Genomic DNA, 15,985 nt, shown 5'->3' with positions numbered 1-15,985 from the left:
TTCTTAGCCTCATCAATCCGTTCTGCATTGTGAGAAACTCAGCTCCACCAGACGTTGTTCGGCACGCAGCCGCGATTCTTTGTTGGTGATGCAAAATCGACGCAAGGCTTTATATGCAGCCTTTTGCGGGGGCTGAAAGACCACGCAACACCCAGCGAACATTGTCAAAGAAGAGCACAAAGCCAAGGGTCTTGGGCAGATATTGGTGGATCAAAGCTTGCTGTCGTACTGAAGGGCACCACTCATGGTGTATTCTTGGTCTTCTGGGTGCTCTCCAAACATGACATGCTCCCGGCCTCCTCTGGAGGTCCACCAAGCAACACAAGCAGCGGCCCGCTCCACGTCCATTTCACCGTTACTAAGGGTATCCCACAGTCGTTGTTGGGATTGTTGCCTTTGGCCGGGATCTTGAATTTTGTGGAGCAACTCAGCAGTCAGTGGAAGCCATTCTTCCAGTAATGGAATTGGCAAGAAGCTCAAACAGTCTATGATTGAGAGCAGAAAGACTGTCTTTTCCGACAAAGGAGGCTGGCTGTCCTTTGCGAAGTCTGGACTAGGAGGGAGCACATCTTCTGAGGCATGACTCATGCGTTCTCTGAGCAAGTCCATGACAATGGCTTGCATGAGAGGCACACATACTGCAATAGGGGAGGGCGGAGCTGCGATGCGGACGACTGACTTGATGGCCAATCTGAATTGTCGAGCTGCTAGGGGTTTGGGGAAACTTTGCAGCAAAGTTTCGACGTAGAACGGAACATTCCTCGTTGCCACCTCCGCGTTTTGTGGCGCGGCAAGGATGGCCAAGATAAGACTGTGGGCAGCCTCGTAAATTTCAGCGAGTCGTGGATCTCCTTGCGGGTCAATGTACGGTGCTGCAGCGTTGAAGAGTAAATCCTGATTCAGACGTGGCGAGACCGTCAGTGTGAAGTGTTCGGCGGAGTTGAGGAAGAATAAATCATGCATTCTGTCGAGAGGATGCTGGGGAATCCGGCCCGGCTCTATAGGTCGTATCGACTCCAGAAAATTCTCCGACTGTGCCTGATATCGACTTAGGACATCGATGGCTGTAAAGTTGACGAAGATGTACTGCGACGAAGAGGTCAACCCAAAACGGTGGGCTATGAAGTAAGTGTCGCGTAATATGTGTAAGCTTTGCATGGCCAACCCTGGAGCATTGACATCGGACGCAAGCACCCCATCGCAGAGGAGCCTGCCGAGAACAGATCGAAGGGCGATGACAGCGGCAAACATTGTGTCTCTGAGAAGCTGGAGAAGGACCGGCAGTGTCTTGTTGATGGTCTCTTGGTCCAGAAACTGAGACTCCTCCCTTGGATCAATTTCAGACAATTTGTTCTGCCTCCATGATGTTGCGACATTCCTCGCGAACCCGGCAATCCTGTTCGTACTGTGGACCACCAACAGCCGATCATGTACATTGTCGACAGAATGGGCAATCAAGCGTGACAGCGCGCCGAGCGCAGACACTAGACTTCTTGATTTGATTTCAGTGACTTTTCGGAACGACGTACAGTCTGATGGCCATTTGAATTTTTGCTCAGAAGATTGGCGCACGTCGTAGTCGATAACCCCCAGCCAATAACCTTGTTCGAGACCTTCGCGAGAGAAGAACGCCGCGTCTATGAGGACGGGCAGCAGGAGGTCGTAATGGACCTGCGCCCGATGATAGTCCGACAGGGTAGGAAAGGTATAGTTCAGGGCGAACACGACGGCCAGCTCACAGTTGGGTTCAGAGTCCTTTTGTTGTAAAGCGAGGTTGGATGCGGTGACCAACGCAGCCTCCAGCTTGTTGCGGAGGTCGGACGGCAGCTCTTCGGAATCCCTCGACTGACAGGCGAGAAGAAGTGCCCCTAGAAGCAAGGTATGTCTCCATCTGGGGGACTTTTCGTCTGCCCCCTGCACCACGGCTCTTATCCATTCTTTTTTGGCCAGATGACTGTGAGAATATTCGTGGCTTGCAGTCTGTTTGTCCTCGATCCGTCGGAGAACTGCGGTGTAGAAAACGCTGAAGATCGCTCGACATCGAGCCAGATCGGTCGGTCTCGGATACAGGACATCAGTTGACAGCAGATGCGAAGACAGCAAGGAAACATTCAAAGGATTCGACAGTCGCGACAAAAGGTTCGTGGCGGTGGGTAATAACCTGTCGAGTGATTAGAACGTCGTCGCCCACAGACAGAAGCTCCCAACCTTGCAGCATCTTCAGGGTATTGTGAGGTCTTCAAAGACCTCAACAGAGCCGCGAGCGACCTATCCATAAGCTATGTTGCATTCGTCTGATGCAGAACAATTGAACTTGGGGGAGATGCAGAGCAGTTTATGTCTGAAGTTTGATGTCTACGAGTTGTTGCGGGCCAAGCCGAGGTTCAGCCTTGCCCAATGACACAGCCAATCAGAGCATTCAAGGCTGGGGTTGGGGTGCCCGTTCCGGGGAGGATCTCTGAATCAATCCTCTACTCTGCAAGGAGCTCTTTACCAAGTCCGTGCATGGCTCCCCGTGCATGGAACATGTCTGTTGGCATGAAGAGATCAAAGGGACTTCACCGTCCTAAATCTTGTTCAGCTGCATCCTCGGCGTCCTTTCACTCCGCTGCGCTGTGCTGAGAACTGGTCCGGTCGACATCTTTCTACGCTGTCCCGCTCTCGCCGGCATTTTTCAGGTTTGGCTGCGCCTGACCTCTGGATCGTGTCGTCAATGGAAGTCAGAGCATCCTTTTCGACACCCACAGCCGCATTGGCTTCATTTGTGGCATCTGGGTTCCGTCGTGACGCCTTGCTCTTCCTGTTCTGTGCAGTATGGATGCGCTGGAAGACGAACAAAGGGCTGGCAAGACATGTGCAGAGAAGATCCATCAAGTATCTGATTGACGGACAGCAAGAGCCTCATAGATGAAGTCGGACCGACCTGTCCAAGGTTCATGCCCGAACCCAGCCCAGGACGGTCGTTTCTTCAAATTAAATTGGCTGCCAGTTTACTCTAGGAACCGTATTAAGCCACGCTTAAGCGGATCAGTCGAGCATGGAGTCATTCTTTTCAAGTCGACTATGGCTTGGATTAGGTCCGCCACAGCATGCATTCTTTTCACAGCATCCAAGCTGACAAGTCTGACCATCTTACCTTGGACTTTGACGTGAGCCGTGACTTTGGCAGGACTTTGACTTTTCCGTCACTGAAGACTGCGGATCTCCGAAACACAAAGCAGCTATAGGGAAGCACGCAAGTTGGGATCAACATTTAGCGGTTGACTCGCACAGGGTCTGACCGTTGGTCGACAGTCGATCGGAATGCGCAGTCTCCAGCGAGGGCAAAAGCGTGGGCGTAGGATACAGGATGGAGCTTCATTCTGGATGGGCCAGGACGATCTCTGATCAGACCGGACCATGAGTCATGGCCACAAAGCACAGCATAAACAACAGCGTGCAACCATTAGTTGGTCAGTCAATCAACCATGAGGCAAGCTGGGGGCCGAAGCGCTGCTGTTGATCAGCCCGGCATTCTATGACTCAGGCTCCAAGCAAGAAACTCGCCGGATAGCCTGGTCAATCAAGCACGAGGTTGAAGCACATATACAACCGACTGTTGTCCATTGCTGTCGTCGCTCCTGCTGCTGTATAAAGTCCCGGGCCCGAAAATCCAGAGACGTGCATCCTCTCTCCTGCTCAAATCACTCAACTGTGGGTTGACGTAAGTGGGAACGAGCCTGCGAGAACGATTACAACTGGGGAATAATCAAGTCAAGTGTCATCGAGCTGGTGTGGACAGAGGTGTGCAATGACGGTCAAGGATGGATACTGATAGAGGTATCAAGATCTGCATTTTGAAGGATGGAGAATGATGAGCATCACGGATCACGATCTTGAAAGGCCTGATTGATGTGAAGTCACGATCTGCCTTGACTGCGAGTTGGGACCTGTGATCATCGACCCGTGATGGGACCCGTGGCCTTGACATTGGGACACCCAGACAGGGAAAGATAGACAGACAGACAGACAGACAGCACTGGGAACGGACAGTCTTTCGATCAGGTGTCCCGTCTCCAGTGTCTGTCCGTTCACTGTGCAGACAGTTGCCGTTAGCAGTCAGAGTGGGCGATAGACAGGACTCTTCTCTCAACAATGTGGTCAAGTCAAAGTCACTCACCAACGGCTGTCCAACGTCCACCCATCGGCACCCACCTTTAGCCAAGCCTGAGCGCACGAGCTCTGAGGAAAAGGTCGAAATGCTGTGATCGCATCCATCGCAGCAGATCAAGGCCTGGCAAATTCAAGTCTCCAAACAAGAAGGGACCGCCACAACTGCAATCTCGCCTGTTGACTCGAGCAATCTCGACAGAGCGAACGAGACCTGTCCAGGACGACCCATTTGGATCCTGTGGCGAGAACAAGAAAGGTAAAAGAGCGAGCCCATCGGGTGGTAGGAATCATGCTCATCAGGAGAAAAGATCCAAAACAACGCGTCGACAAGACTCCGCCACCCACTGGGTCTGCGTATCAGTCCTATACGAGTATGGATACGGGAAGCACGGCCGCAGTGACTCTGCGCTACAAGCTCAAGCTGGAAAGCTATGACCTCCTCGTCTTGGCTCCTCAGGAGAGATCTGAGGGCTCAGGGCTGAGGCCGTTTCCCTCCCGTGTGCACGAAGCAACAAACGCGATGGACCGAGCCCCTTGAAGCGCGTTTCTGTTGGGAGGCAAGGACCACTGCTGATCAGTGCGCTCGTGGGTGCAATTTCCCGTCTTCAGACGGCCGAGACAGACAGAAGACAGCCGGCATCAGACAGAGACAGAGACAGGACACGCTTCTCCTGTCTGTCTGTTTAGTGTTGATGGAGAATAATGATGAATAGTGGTGTGCTGCTTGGTGTGGGTGGATGGGTGGGCAGGTCAGAAGCATGGACTCACAGAGCAGACGATGGTGTGTGAAACTGCGTTGGAAGTGAGCGGTGGATTTGACTGCCGTGACCGGTTGACTGTTTGACTGCCGCCTTGACTTGAAAGCTGACTCGTTTGACCTCGAGAGAAAAGACCCGGGCCCGTCACGTCCCTCCTTCAGCGATAGGAACTGGTAAAGCCTCAAAAGACCCCTGAAGAAAGCACACATCAAATGGTCGAGCACATTCCGTTCCCGTCCATCAAGCCCATCAAAAAAGGCCAGAAACTTAGGTGCAAAGCCCCTCCCTCACATTGCCCAAACGCCTGGGCCTCGCTGCATCCGACGTTCTTGTCTTCACGTACAATGAACAATCAGTCCACTATTACCTTTTTCCATGCATAGCAGCGTACGGTTCCGAATATCCCACATTAAACCAGCCCGGCTGATGACAATCCTCAAAATTCCGTTCGTGGTCCTCAAAGAGGCAGCTTGACGTGCAGGAAAGGCGGCCAGTTCTTCAGAGAAATGTCCACCCACACCACCGAACAGGATCAGGATCAGGTAGGTATTGTAGCCAGATCCAAAGCCCCGCGTCTTGACAGCTGTTCTCGCCCAGTACGGGGGCAGTCTCGACAGATTTTGGCTTTTGCTGCGCCGAAGGACGAACCACAGGCAAGTTGGGAGGGAGGCTTGTGCCCCTGGCGGCAGGGCCGGATGGCACATGAGCTGTCGCAGCCATGGCTGTACCGTGTATAGTGTGTGTGTGTGTTGTACAGTACTGGAGCCGCAGTGGTTGACAGCTGCCTCTGCACCTCAGCCTCCTCCACTCCGAGGCACCTAGAGGGTCTGCTGAATAGCAGTAGCCGCCACCCCGCCACCGTGCTGTTTAGGTATAGACTGCGGTATAGGGCATGTGTCTTACGTATATTAGTGCGATCCAGTTTTTTTCCCTTCGTCTGCTGTTCGTGCCAGATACGCTAGGCTGGAAACGGGGACCCTGGTGAGACGGGGCAGACGTCGGATAGCAGAAGAGGACAAGCCTGACGCGGTGTCCAGCTTGGTCTAGAGAAATAAGATGCGCTGGACTGGAGAAAGGCTGAGGGGTCGGCTTCGGTTCGTGCACGTCGACATCATCGTGCTTCATCGTGCCTCCATCAAGCGTCCACTCTGAGATGTGCTCGAGCTGAACAAGGATCAGGGCCAAGACCAGGACCAGGACGGAAGCTCCAAACTGTCGTCTCGAGTCGAGGGACCGGTGACGCCGATCGGGATGGCGAAACGGGCAGTGCGGAACGACAATCCGCCGCGCTCCCAGGGCAGCATCCCAGTGCAGCATCCCAGTGCAGCATCCCGGCGCAGTGCCCCGGTCACCAACCCGGTGGTGGTGATGATTATCCCAGTCGCGGGAACCGCACTCCGTAAGGCGCACATGAAACTCCAGGGGCGGATTGCGCAACCACGACGCACAGCATGAGGAGTTGCTCTCAATTCGTGCCCCCTGTCCGTCGTTGATCTTTGACGAGGGCGATAAGCGAGTGGTAAGCGTGCGGGGCCCTTACAGGGGCACTCGATCATTTAAACTGGACCAGTGTACGGAGTATGCCAGAGTCCGGATACAGAGTACCGCTACGTGGACCTGGGTGTGAAGAATGGAATGTGTCCATGTCCCCAACCGCAGCGAGAGCATACTGCACGGCCGGATCTCGTTGTATGGTAGAATTCATCATAGTTCTGGCTATCTACCAATTCTCAAGCGCTTCTCAAGCTGATCATATTTGTACAAGTGTTGTTTCCGTTCATCCCTTCAAGATAGCCCGTTTGCATCCATCGTTCTTTCCTCATATCGGTGTTTCCTGTAACTGTACTGTTGCTCCCATCTCTCTGGACGGAGGATGTCACAGATACATCGTCCCGCGAAATAAAATCGAAGACTCGGTAAATAAAAAATCCATCAATCATCGTCGACCTCCCTGTAGACCATTGGCGGAAGTTTGGCATATACACTGGTTGGTCCAACACCGTTTCCGTGGGGATTTTTCCTGTACATTGCCTGGCCAGGCACCGCGGAGAAAGAAGATTCGCGCCCATCATAAACCCATTCCATCATAACATCCCTGGTCGTTGCATTGCACAGCATTCCCCGAAGCATATAAGGGCGTCCACTGTTTAGACGCCATGTAAGACACAAAGAAAGAGGAAGGCGGATCAAGCCCGACTTTGAATGGACTTGGCCCGTTTCAGCTTGAGCGCTGGAAGCTGTCGACGACGAGCATTGATGAACCAGTTGCTGATCTAGACACACGTGGTCAGTACGAAATTTGCCCGGGAGCGACTATTCCGCCTACTCACCTGGCTTATGGTCAACCCGGTGCGTTGAATAAAAATTTGCTTCTGCTCATCACTTGGGTATGGGTGGTCCAGGTGCTCTTGCAGCCAACGTCGAAGAATGTCCGTAATGGGTTTGGGCAGGTTGCCTCGACGTCGTCGGCCGTTAGCGTGCGAAGGATAGCCCATGATGGGATACGACAGCAATTGGCTGTATTTCATGTGATAAGGAGACGTATCCAAGGACCGGTAGCCGCCATCGTATCCGAGGGGAGCACGGTATTGATCAAATGACTGGCCATATCGTCCATAGTCAAGCGGTTGGTTGTAAGAGCGCTCCGACATGAGATACGGGTTGTATCTCGGGGCGGAGCTGACTTGAGGGGTCCTCCACCGGGAGTATGAATCCGGACTGTCATTTGCTGCTCGCATCGAGTATGTTGAAGAGTAAACGCTATCTTGCGTGTCGGACGGAATCATGGGCTGGCTCATGGCGGTGAAAGGTTGAGGCTGGGTGGAGAGCGCCGGTTGCGTCGCCATGGGGACACCAGCCTCAGTGTAGGTAGACGACGAGGACCAAGGAGAACTGTATTCAGCTGGGGTCCTTGCTGGGGTCTGCAATGGTTGCGGCGGCGCAAGCCCATTCATCTGCATTGGGTTTGTCCCATCTGCAGGAAAGGTCATAGGGCTGGACTGCGGCTGCACAGGAGCCGGGATAGATGCCACGTTCATGCTCGTCGTGTGCTGCGAGCTGAGATACGGCACCATCATGGGTCTGGCGTTGGACGGCATCTCGTGAACCTGTGACTCCATGGTGTCGTGGCGCGGTGGGGGGATGACCTTGCATACCAAGTCAGTTCGAGGAGTCTCGTTACACCGTGAGTCCAGCATTACCTCGCGGATAGACGGAAGCTGTTGCTCCTGCTGTGTGACATCCAGCCTCGTCTGAGAAGGGACAGGGGTGTTGTGAGTGGCATAAGGCCTGGCGGCAGCTTGGTTGTAATGCTCCATGTCTGATGAACGATCGTCTTGTGCAAATGAGATGCAGGTGATTGAGATGAAGAATGGGGACTCGATGGCAAGAAGGGCAGACTCTGGGATAGATATTCACTTGAGATAGTGGCGGACCCGCGCGACTCACGTCTGTCCTTCGGTGAGAGAGACGGCTGTCTGCCAATCACCAAATGTCCTGTGGAGGAACGCTTTGTCCAACTGCAGGAGTACTACTACTGCAGGCACAGGGAGTGTTGGACAAAGTTGACAGAGCGGTGACAGTAGCAAGTGGCATCGCAAAGACAAAACAGAGACATGAAAGATGTCCAAGCACCTTATGGAGCCTCCCATATCGTCTCGGTCAGGACGTAAACCGATCGAGACGCCAGGCGATGTCCACATGACAGCATCGATATCGGCAACCATGCCTCATTCAATGTTCCCCTCCAGCCCTCCGACTTGAAAAGGGAATCGCTAATCGCTGGAGGCGGGGTGGCCGTAACACGTAGAGAAATGGCGAGAAAGTGTGTTGTCCGGCCTACCCTCACACAAAACCCAGCTGGATATTCGAGTAAGCTGAGTCGGCTCGAAGATACTGCGGTGGCGTAGGCATCCACTACTGTCCAGGCTCTCCTACCAACCGCATTGGATACAGGGAACGCCCTAATATGGGTTTAGGGCCAGAGACCGCTCGAGCTGGTGGCTGCATACTAGGTACGTGTGGTGGGCCCCTGGTTGGTCAATCTGGGGCCATTGGGAGGAGTGGAGGCCAAAGTGTTTGTGCCTGCGTCTGCAAGGCCAGGTGCCCGTTTTCGACCCCCTGCCACATGAATTTGGCAAAGTTCGACGGCCGACAGCACCTGCCAGTTTCAAGGAGCACCTTCTGGTCTTTGCTGAAGGGTAGGCCGTCGCGGGTAAATTGCCAACTGGCACGGACGGCGAATAGGGGCGCAATCTTCAGAGGGAGACAGCGAGAATCTTCAGCGCGCAGGCAAGGACAACCATTGTCAGTGACGATCGCGGCCTCAACGGCAGGGTCCCCTCGCTAGCCGACGCGTAACCGTAGCTGTATTGGGGAAGCAATATGGCTGATCAGTTCAATCCCTGGATTTCTTCGGATGTGGCTGGTGGATCATTTGGCCTTTGCCAACACGGAAGGCTGTGGCCGTACCGTTTCTGTAAAACCAGTCGAATCCTTGCACGAGGGCGACAACCACTTTAGGCTTCGGACTCCTTCCAAATTGATAGAGACCCTATCCGACATCATGTCCAGACCTCAAGGTCGGTGGCTGAACTTGCAGTCTCGACCCAGCCTGCTCGCATCGAAGTCTGATTGGGATGGGTACAGTCTAACGCGTTGAGTCGTGGGAGTCGGTCGAGAACTCGAAGTGGCCGAAGTCCACCCAAGACTGGACCGGACAGTACAGAATCGGGTCACAGTATGTACAGGGTGCAGGAGTATGTTACTGCTCTGGGCCGCCTCCAACCCACAGTCGTCTGATGGCGTTATGCGGCGACCAGGCCTGGGCCGCGACTAGCCTTTGCGCGCCACATCCGTTGACCCAGCTTGGAGTTAACCTGGATCAGAACAATGCAATGCAACACGCGCATGCGGACATGGACGATTGTACTGGGGCGCGCAGCCATGCTTCGCCTGCTGTTTGCCATGAGTTAGCGGAGTTTTCAACATGCATGCTACAGCGCCTTTCTTCCATTGCAGCTGCGCGTTCACGTCACTCGGCCTTGCCTGCAAGGCGCCAAACTACTCGAGTTGGTTTTGCAGTAGTGCACCACCGCAAGACCACTTTGGTCAGGTTTGCGCGACATGAATGAAAATGTCCCAGAAAAGGAAGGCGGAAGTCGCATGTTCGCAGACGCCGAGATCACTCGCTCGATCTGATACCCTGTTGGCGTTTACCATCCCTGCTTGCCGAACAAGTCCCAGCAAGGTATGATTCTGCACCCCAGAGATGAGCCTCAACCAGGATTACGGATCCAGTGTGTGCAATGATAGTAGAGTCATGGGACCTGAGTCGGCGTCGCCTGGCAAAAACCTAGAGCGGATGGTGCAGCCATATGCACTCAGGTGTGTGAGTACGTAGTCTATACCTGCACTTTTCCCACGCCGATCTTGCTTTAGGCGGTCCAGAGAATCTCGTGCTAGGACACAATGTTTTCGTTGTAGTCGTATTATCTTTACTTTCTAGTGCTCTCAGTCGCGACCGGGTGGCGTGTCCGGCCAATGCATGGACATAGGGTGTGCGCTGCCACACGCCACTGATGTTCAAATCGTATGTTGGGCAAGTGTAAACGTAATGTGTGCGGCAAAATCTCTGAGGTGCAGAGCACAGGGCGTTGTTGGGTGGAAAGCGAGGGGTTGGCGGGACAAAAAGTTCGGATAGCATCCGAAGATTTCTAGAGAGAGCGCTGAGTTGGCTGGTAGTCAAGGTCTGTCCCGCCGTCAGGTAACTCTATGTGGGGAGCCTAAACTCTTCGAGACCAAAGATCTTGGATCGAGATAGTTCGAGAGGACAACCCCTGCAAGGGACGCCGTATCCAAGATCCAAGGACAAATCACAAACCTAACAACATCACGCATGTATTGACGCCCAGGGCGGAGACGACTCCCAACCGAGATTTCCCTGCAGTTTGTGGCTTTTGTCTTGAGGTAGATGCTGGCCTCGAGCCTCCATCACCTCACGGATGTTTCCCTGGCGAGGCTTGGGTTCGATGATGCGTACAGTGCCTGCCGAGCGCGCCTGCGCTCAAGTGATGCCGCCTCGGTGTGTCACACTGCTCGCACCCTTTACACGGTGGCGTCGCAGCTGTCGTTGGTGGAGTCGGACACCTCTCTGGTCGTCGGTCGAGGACAAAGGCGGGGAAAGAGGATGGCAGTTACAAGAAATACCACCCGCATCCGCCGTCTCTTGGGTGCGGAAAGCGACGAGAATTCGTTATCTTCGACTCAAGCTCGAACTGGGACGTCGCCCAGTCCTCGAGCACTTGACTGCCAAAGTGCTCGGCAAGCCACCTGTCTCGCGGAAGAGGTGGAGCGGTTCATCGCTAGTGAAGGATTTTAGATGAGGGTGAAGACAAAATAGAGTTCGTCTATGTGGGGGCGCCGCAGCCCTTCGGGCGGCTTGATTTGACAGCTTCCGCACCTGCGCCAGGCCGCTTCGGGCATGGCGTCCAGTCCTGCATAATCCCCACACCAGCTCTGGGCGGGCTTCTTAGGCTTCGATACGCGGTTCGAGTTCAGCACGACCAGGATGCTGCCTCGGACAGTCGGCAAGATAGTACACATACGGCGTCCCGAGCAGATACTCGAGAGCGCCGCCAGACTCCAGAGCACTAGGAATCGCGCAATAAACTAATGCACAGCTGACACCAGCTCTGAGCCTTTCACCAGCCTGCGTTCCACCCCTCCCAGCCATGCAGTACGTACAGTGGCCCTCATCTCTTCCGTGGAATCCGTAAAGATGCGCGCTCAAAACCCCGCGCCGTGCTGTTGCCCGTTTGAGACTTATGCATATCACAGCAAGGGACAATTGCAGGATGCCGTTTCAATAGTCGAGCAGCACCCCTGCTCACCGCGTCAATGTACTTCGTACACGGCATGGCAAGGCTCAAAGGGCTGACCAGTGCACAAACCCTTTGATACCTATGTATTTACTTGGTATTCCCCGAGGTTGCCTTTTTGTCTTTGCGGCCCGCCGTTGGTGAAGGTCGGGACCGCGCCTAGGGTACCGCCATTTTCAGTGAATCACACAACCTCTACCGTCGATCGCTACTCCCGGCATCCAGCTGAAAGAACGAGTATCAAAGTCGCCTTCCAAGAGCGGCACATGTGAAGAAATCTTCGGAGGAACGGTCAACTCTCGGTTTGATTCTGTTCTTGAAGCAAGGCCAAATCTTGACGATGTCGGCCCAATTCAAAAGAGGCACTGATCGGCTGCCGCTGGTTCCGTTGGCTATCTGGAGTGAAATTCGTCCAAAACTGGTGCATGGTATCTACTATCTATCGTCAATCGTGTGCGCTTGCTCGCTGCTGTGGCAGCCACTGTTTGCCACAACTCGGCATGTGCAATCAAATGACCTGAGCCCGAGCTAGTGTTAACGTGCTCTTAAACAGGTATTGATCAACATTTCAGGGGTCCTGCCTGGTAGGTGCCTGGTTGAACTCACTGCTTAGAGCCATCCGCAACGGCACACCGTCCTTTTGCGCCAGATGGTGATTCGCGGATTCTTCTGCTGGTAAACTTCTTGGTGCTGAAACGAATTGATAATGCTCGATTGATGAGTATTGTTCTTCGCTTCCCGCGTCCGCTCAAGCTTGAGTGTCCAGGACTGAGGTGGCCAGGGCCCTGACTCTTTAGCAACCCGTGGGGCTGTGCTCTCTAGCTCCGATCGTCCAGGAACAAGAAGTACCAAACCCATACAGAGACTGACTCGATATCGTGGCATCCTTCCAGGTCTACGGATAACCTACAACAGTAGGACGGCAACCCCAAGCTTCTCCTCTCACAGGCCATCGATCTGCAGATGTACTTGACGTATTCCTCAAAAAGAGAAAGGCTTAGGCATGTCAAGATAGTGGTTGCAGTCGGCGGACACTGGGACAGTCTACAGAGTACATGCATGCCATCCATGGTTTCCGGGCAAGGTGCCAGGCTACTTGGCAAGTTGAGCACCGCTCACCACCACTACTACTAGATAGCACGATGCTCTCTGTCCTTCCTTGCTTGGTTAGGTGCGCCATACGCTCTAGGATGCCGGGCAGCACCAAATTGAACATGGGGCCCATGGGGAGCTCGCTAAACCCTGCAACTCCGCACTGCCTCAGACACCATTGATATAAGCGTCGGGACCACGGATCAACCCATTTTCATTAGTAACGAACACCGTCTTGAATTTTACTCATCGGAGTGGATTTCCTGGTCATCGTGAGCAAATCAACCTCTACATCGCTTCCGCATAGATAATAAGAATAGATGTCCATCATGAGATGCTTGCGATACTGCGCTACCAAGGCCGCTGTCGCCGCAAGACTTGGTTGTGAGAGATGTAGCCACGAGCAGCGCTCTCTGCCGACCTACTAATCAACAAAGTCGTCTTGTAATCGCCAACTACCGTGCGGCAGGCAGTGCGGCAGTACGGCAGTGCGGCAATTGATGTGACAACCTCAGACCGCCTGTCGGCGTCTCGGGAAGGATTATCTTTGATCCGGCGACTGCGGACAAATTCTCGCCGAAACTATTTACTTCACTGTATCCTTCACCACTCACCACCACACCTTGGTTCTCATCGACGAAGCCACCGAGAACAGAACGGCAAACTCTGTATGGCTATGTACCAGCTCAGGTCAGGTAGGTAATCAAGCATGACCCCCTCCGACCCATGGATTGACTCTGTGGTCGTCTCTGTTTCCTTTGTGCTGCATCTTTCCCCCCCTCCAAGTCTCGTCCGTACCTCACGCAGCCCCTTCCCTCCTTTCGCCAGTTATTGAGTTGCACTCTGTTGGGCCCTCCAAACGTCAATGTCCGCTCCGCAGCCGGACTGGTGGAAAGCCAGCGCATGCTACCAGATATGGCCCGCTTCGTACAAAGATAGCGACGGCGACGGCATTGGCGACATACCTGGCATCATCAGCACCATACCATATCTGAAGGATCTCGGAATCGAAACGATATGGCTGTCCCCAATGTATGACTCGCCTCAGAGGGACATGGGCTATGACATATCCAACTATGAAGCTGTTTACCCTCCCTATGGTACTCTTGACGATATGGACCGCCTGATCAAGGAATGCCATGGGCGAGGAATGAAGCTTATTCTGGACTTGGTGGTGAACCATACGAGCGACCAGCATGCCTGGTTTTCCGAATCCCGCAAGGGCACAGCCAACAAGTACGCCGATTGGTATGTCTGGCGAGACCCCCGGGTGGTTGATGGACAGCGCCGTCCACCCAACAATTGGAGTTCCATCTTCGGGGGAAGCGCCTGGGAATATTGTCGGGAGCGTGACCAGTATTACCTTCACCTGTTCGCCCGAGAACAACCGGACCTCAACTGGGAGAACGAAGAAACTCGACGCGGGATCTACAAGTCAGCCATTGAATTCTGGCTTGATAAAGGGATCGACGGGTTCCGGGTGGATACGGCGAATATGTATTCCAAGGACATTTCGTTTCCCGATGCACCTGTTCGCCTTCCTGGGGAAGAGTTTCAGCCTGCGTTCCAGTACTTCACCAACGGGCCGCGCGTGCACGAATGGCTGAAGGAGCAACGCCAGCAAGTGCTTGACAAGTACGGTGATGTGCTGATGGTCGGGGAGCTGCCGGATACTGAAGCAGCCGAAGTGTTGCGGTACGTGTCTGCCGAGGCGCGGGAGCTCAGTTGCGTGTTCGACTTTGACATCGTGGACCTGGGCACCCACAAGCAGGCAGGCGGGAAGAAACACCACACCACGCGGCACACCCTGCCGGAGTTTAAGGAGGCCATTCGCAAGGTGCAGGACTTGATTCGCGGCACGGACGCCTGGACGACGGTGTTTCTCGAGAACCACGACCAGGCCCGCAGCCTGTCACGGTTCGCGACGGACAAGGCTGAGTTCCGCGAGCAGGCGGCCAAGATGCTTGCCGTCCTGATGTGCTGCCTGACCGGCACCCTGTTCCTCTACCAGGGCCAGGAGATCGGCATGTACAACCACCCGACGCACTGGGGCGTCGAGGAGCTGCGCGACGTCGACTCGCTGAACGCGTACGGCGACGTCGCGGCCCGCCACAACGGCGATCCGCTGTGGTTGAAGAAGGCCATGCAAGGCCTCCAGCTGGTCGGCCGCGATAACGCCCGCTTGCCCGTGCAATGGGACTCGTCGCCCAACGCCGGCTTCACCACGGGCACCCCCTGGATCCGGGTTCACGATGATTTTAAGCATGTCAACGCTGCCGCCCAGCTCCTGGACCCCCGTTCGCCGCTGAACTTCTGGAAGAAGATGATCCGCTTGCGCCGCGACCATGCCGACCTCATGGTCTTCGGACAGGACTTTACTGTCTGGGATTACTTCGACCAGGATGTGTTCACCTTCACCAAGACGCATCCCGACGGCGGGCTGAAGATCCTCGTCTTCCTGAGCTTCTCCGACGAGGTGCAACCTCTGCACTATCCTACTGGTCTAGACCACGCGTACAAGGAGTTGATGGTCAGCAACGTCGACGAGCCGGGAAGATACCTAAGTCCATGGGAAGCAAGGGTCTATTTAATCAAGGAGAGTGTCCCAAATGGACATTAAAACTGAGGAAGACGACTCTTCTCGGCCCCAGTCATGTGTGATACAACCAAAAACCAGACCCGTGACCAAGTCCGAATGACTTTGGAGCCTGCAAGCGTATAATGCGGCCAAGACTGACTATCCCGTCAGGAGGGACCGCGAAAATGGTTTGCAGTACCGATAAATTGACTTCTTCGCTGCGTGATATCTATACATAATATACAGGGGTGCACTTTCACTGTCGGGCAGATATTTCAATGAATGCACGTTCCTTAAGGATCCGTTCGGGACTCTTGTACAAGGCCGGTCCCCGTTGGTGTCCAACAGAAGTTACAAGCCGCAAACACGACTCGGGCCCAAGGGTAAGGCTATACAGGCGGCCCCACTCACATCTTCAGGGGTAGCACACCAGCCTTCATCAGGCCGACGACCAGCATTCCAGTGAGATCCTAGATTTTGCATGACTTTGCTTGACTTTGCCGGAGCGGTATTCGTAGGCTGAGTGG

The 15,985-nt window shown here is 54.2% G+C and overlaps 3 protein-coding genes across 3 annotated transcripts; 1 reads left to right on the top strand and 2 right to left on the bottom strand.

Moving 5' to 3' along the window:
- Positions 1-210: 210 nt before the first annotated feature.
- Positions 211-2,276, bottom strand: A1O3_06479 (uncharacterized protein; the record flags this gene model as incomplete). Its single annotated transcript, XM_007736598.1, has 2 exons — positions 211-2,161; positions 2,209-2,276. 2 exons carry the CDS (start codon positions 2,274-2,276, stop codon positions 211-213), a joined length of 2,019 nt encoding a protein of 672 aa, XP_007734788.1.
- A 4,820-nt stretch (positions 2,277-7,096) lies between these two features.
- On the bottom strand, positions 7,097-8,227 carry A1O3_06478 (uncharacterized protein; the record flags this gene model as incomplete). The annotated part of the gene is made up of 2 exons (XM_007736597.1): positions 7,097-7,183; positions 7,241-8,227. 2 exons carry the CDS (start codon positions 8,225-8,227, stop codon positions 7,097-7,099), a joined length of 1,074 nt encoding a protein of 357 aa, XP_007734787.1.
- A 5,518-nt stretch (positions 8,228-13,745) lies between these two features.
- A1O3_06477 (glucan 1,6-alpha-glucosidase) lies at positions 13,746-15,500 on the top strand (the record flags this gene model as incomplete). Its single annotated transcript, XM_007736596.1, has 1 exon — positions 13,746-15,500. The coding sequence occupies one exon, from the start codon at positions 13,746-13,748 to the stop codon at positions 15,498-15,500; it is 1,755 nt and encodes a 584-aa protein (XP_007734786.1).
- Between the last annotated feature and the right edge of the window lie 485 nt (positions 15,501-15,985).

The sequence above is a fragment of the Capronia epimyces genome, assembly GCF_000585565.1.
Source record: "Capronia epimyces CBS 606.96 chromosome Unknown aczIQ-supercont1.5, whole genome shotgun sequence".
Classification (NCBI taxonomy): Eukaryota; Fungi; Ascomycota; class Eurotiomycetes; order Chaetothyriales; family Herpotrichiellaceae; genus Capronia; species Capronia epimyces.
The sequence above is the reverse complement of the archived record's forward strand: the minus strand, read 5'-3'. Positions and strand labels throughout refer to the sequence as shown.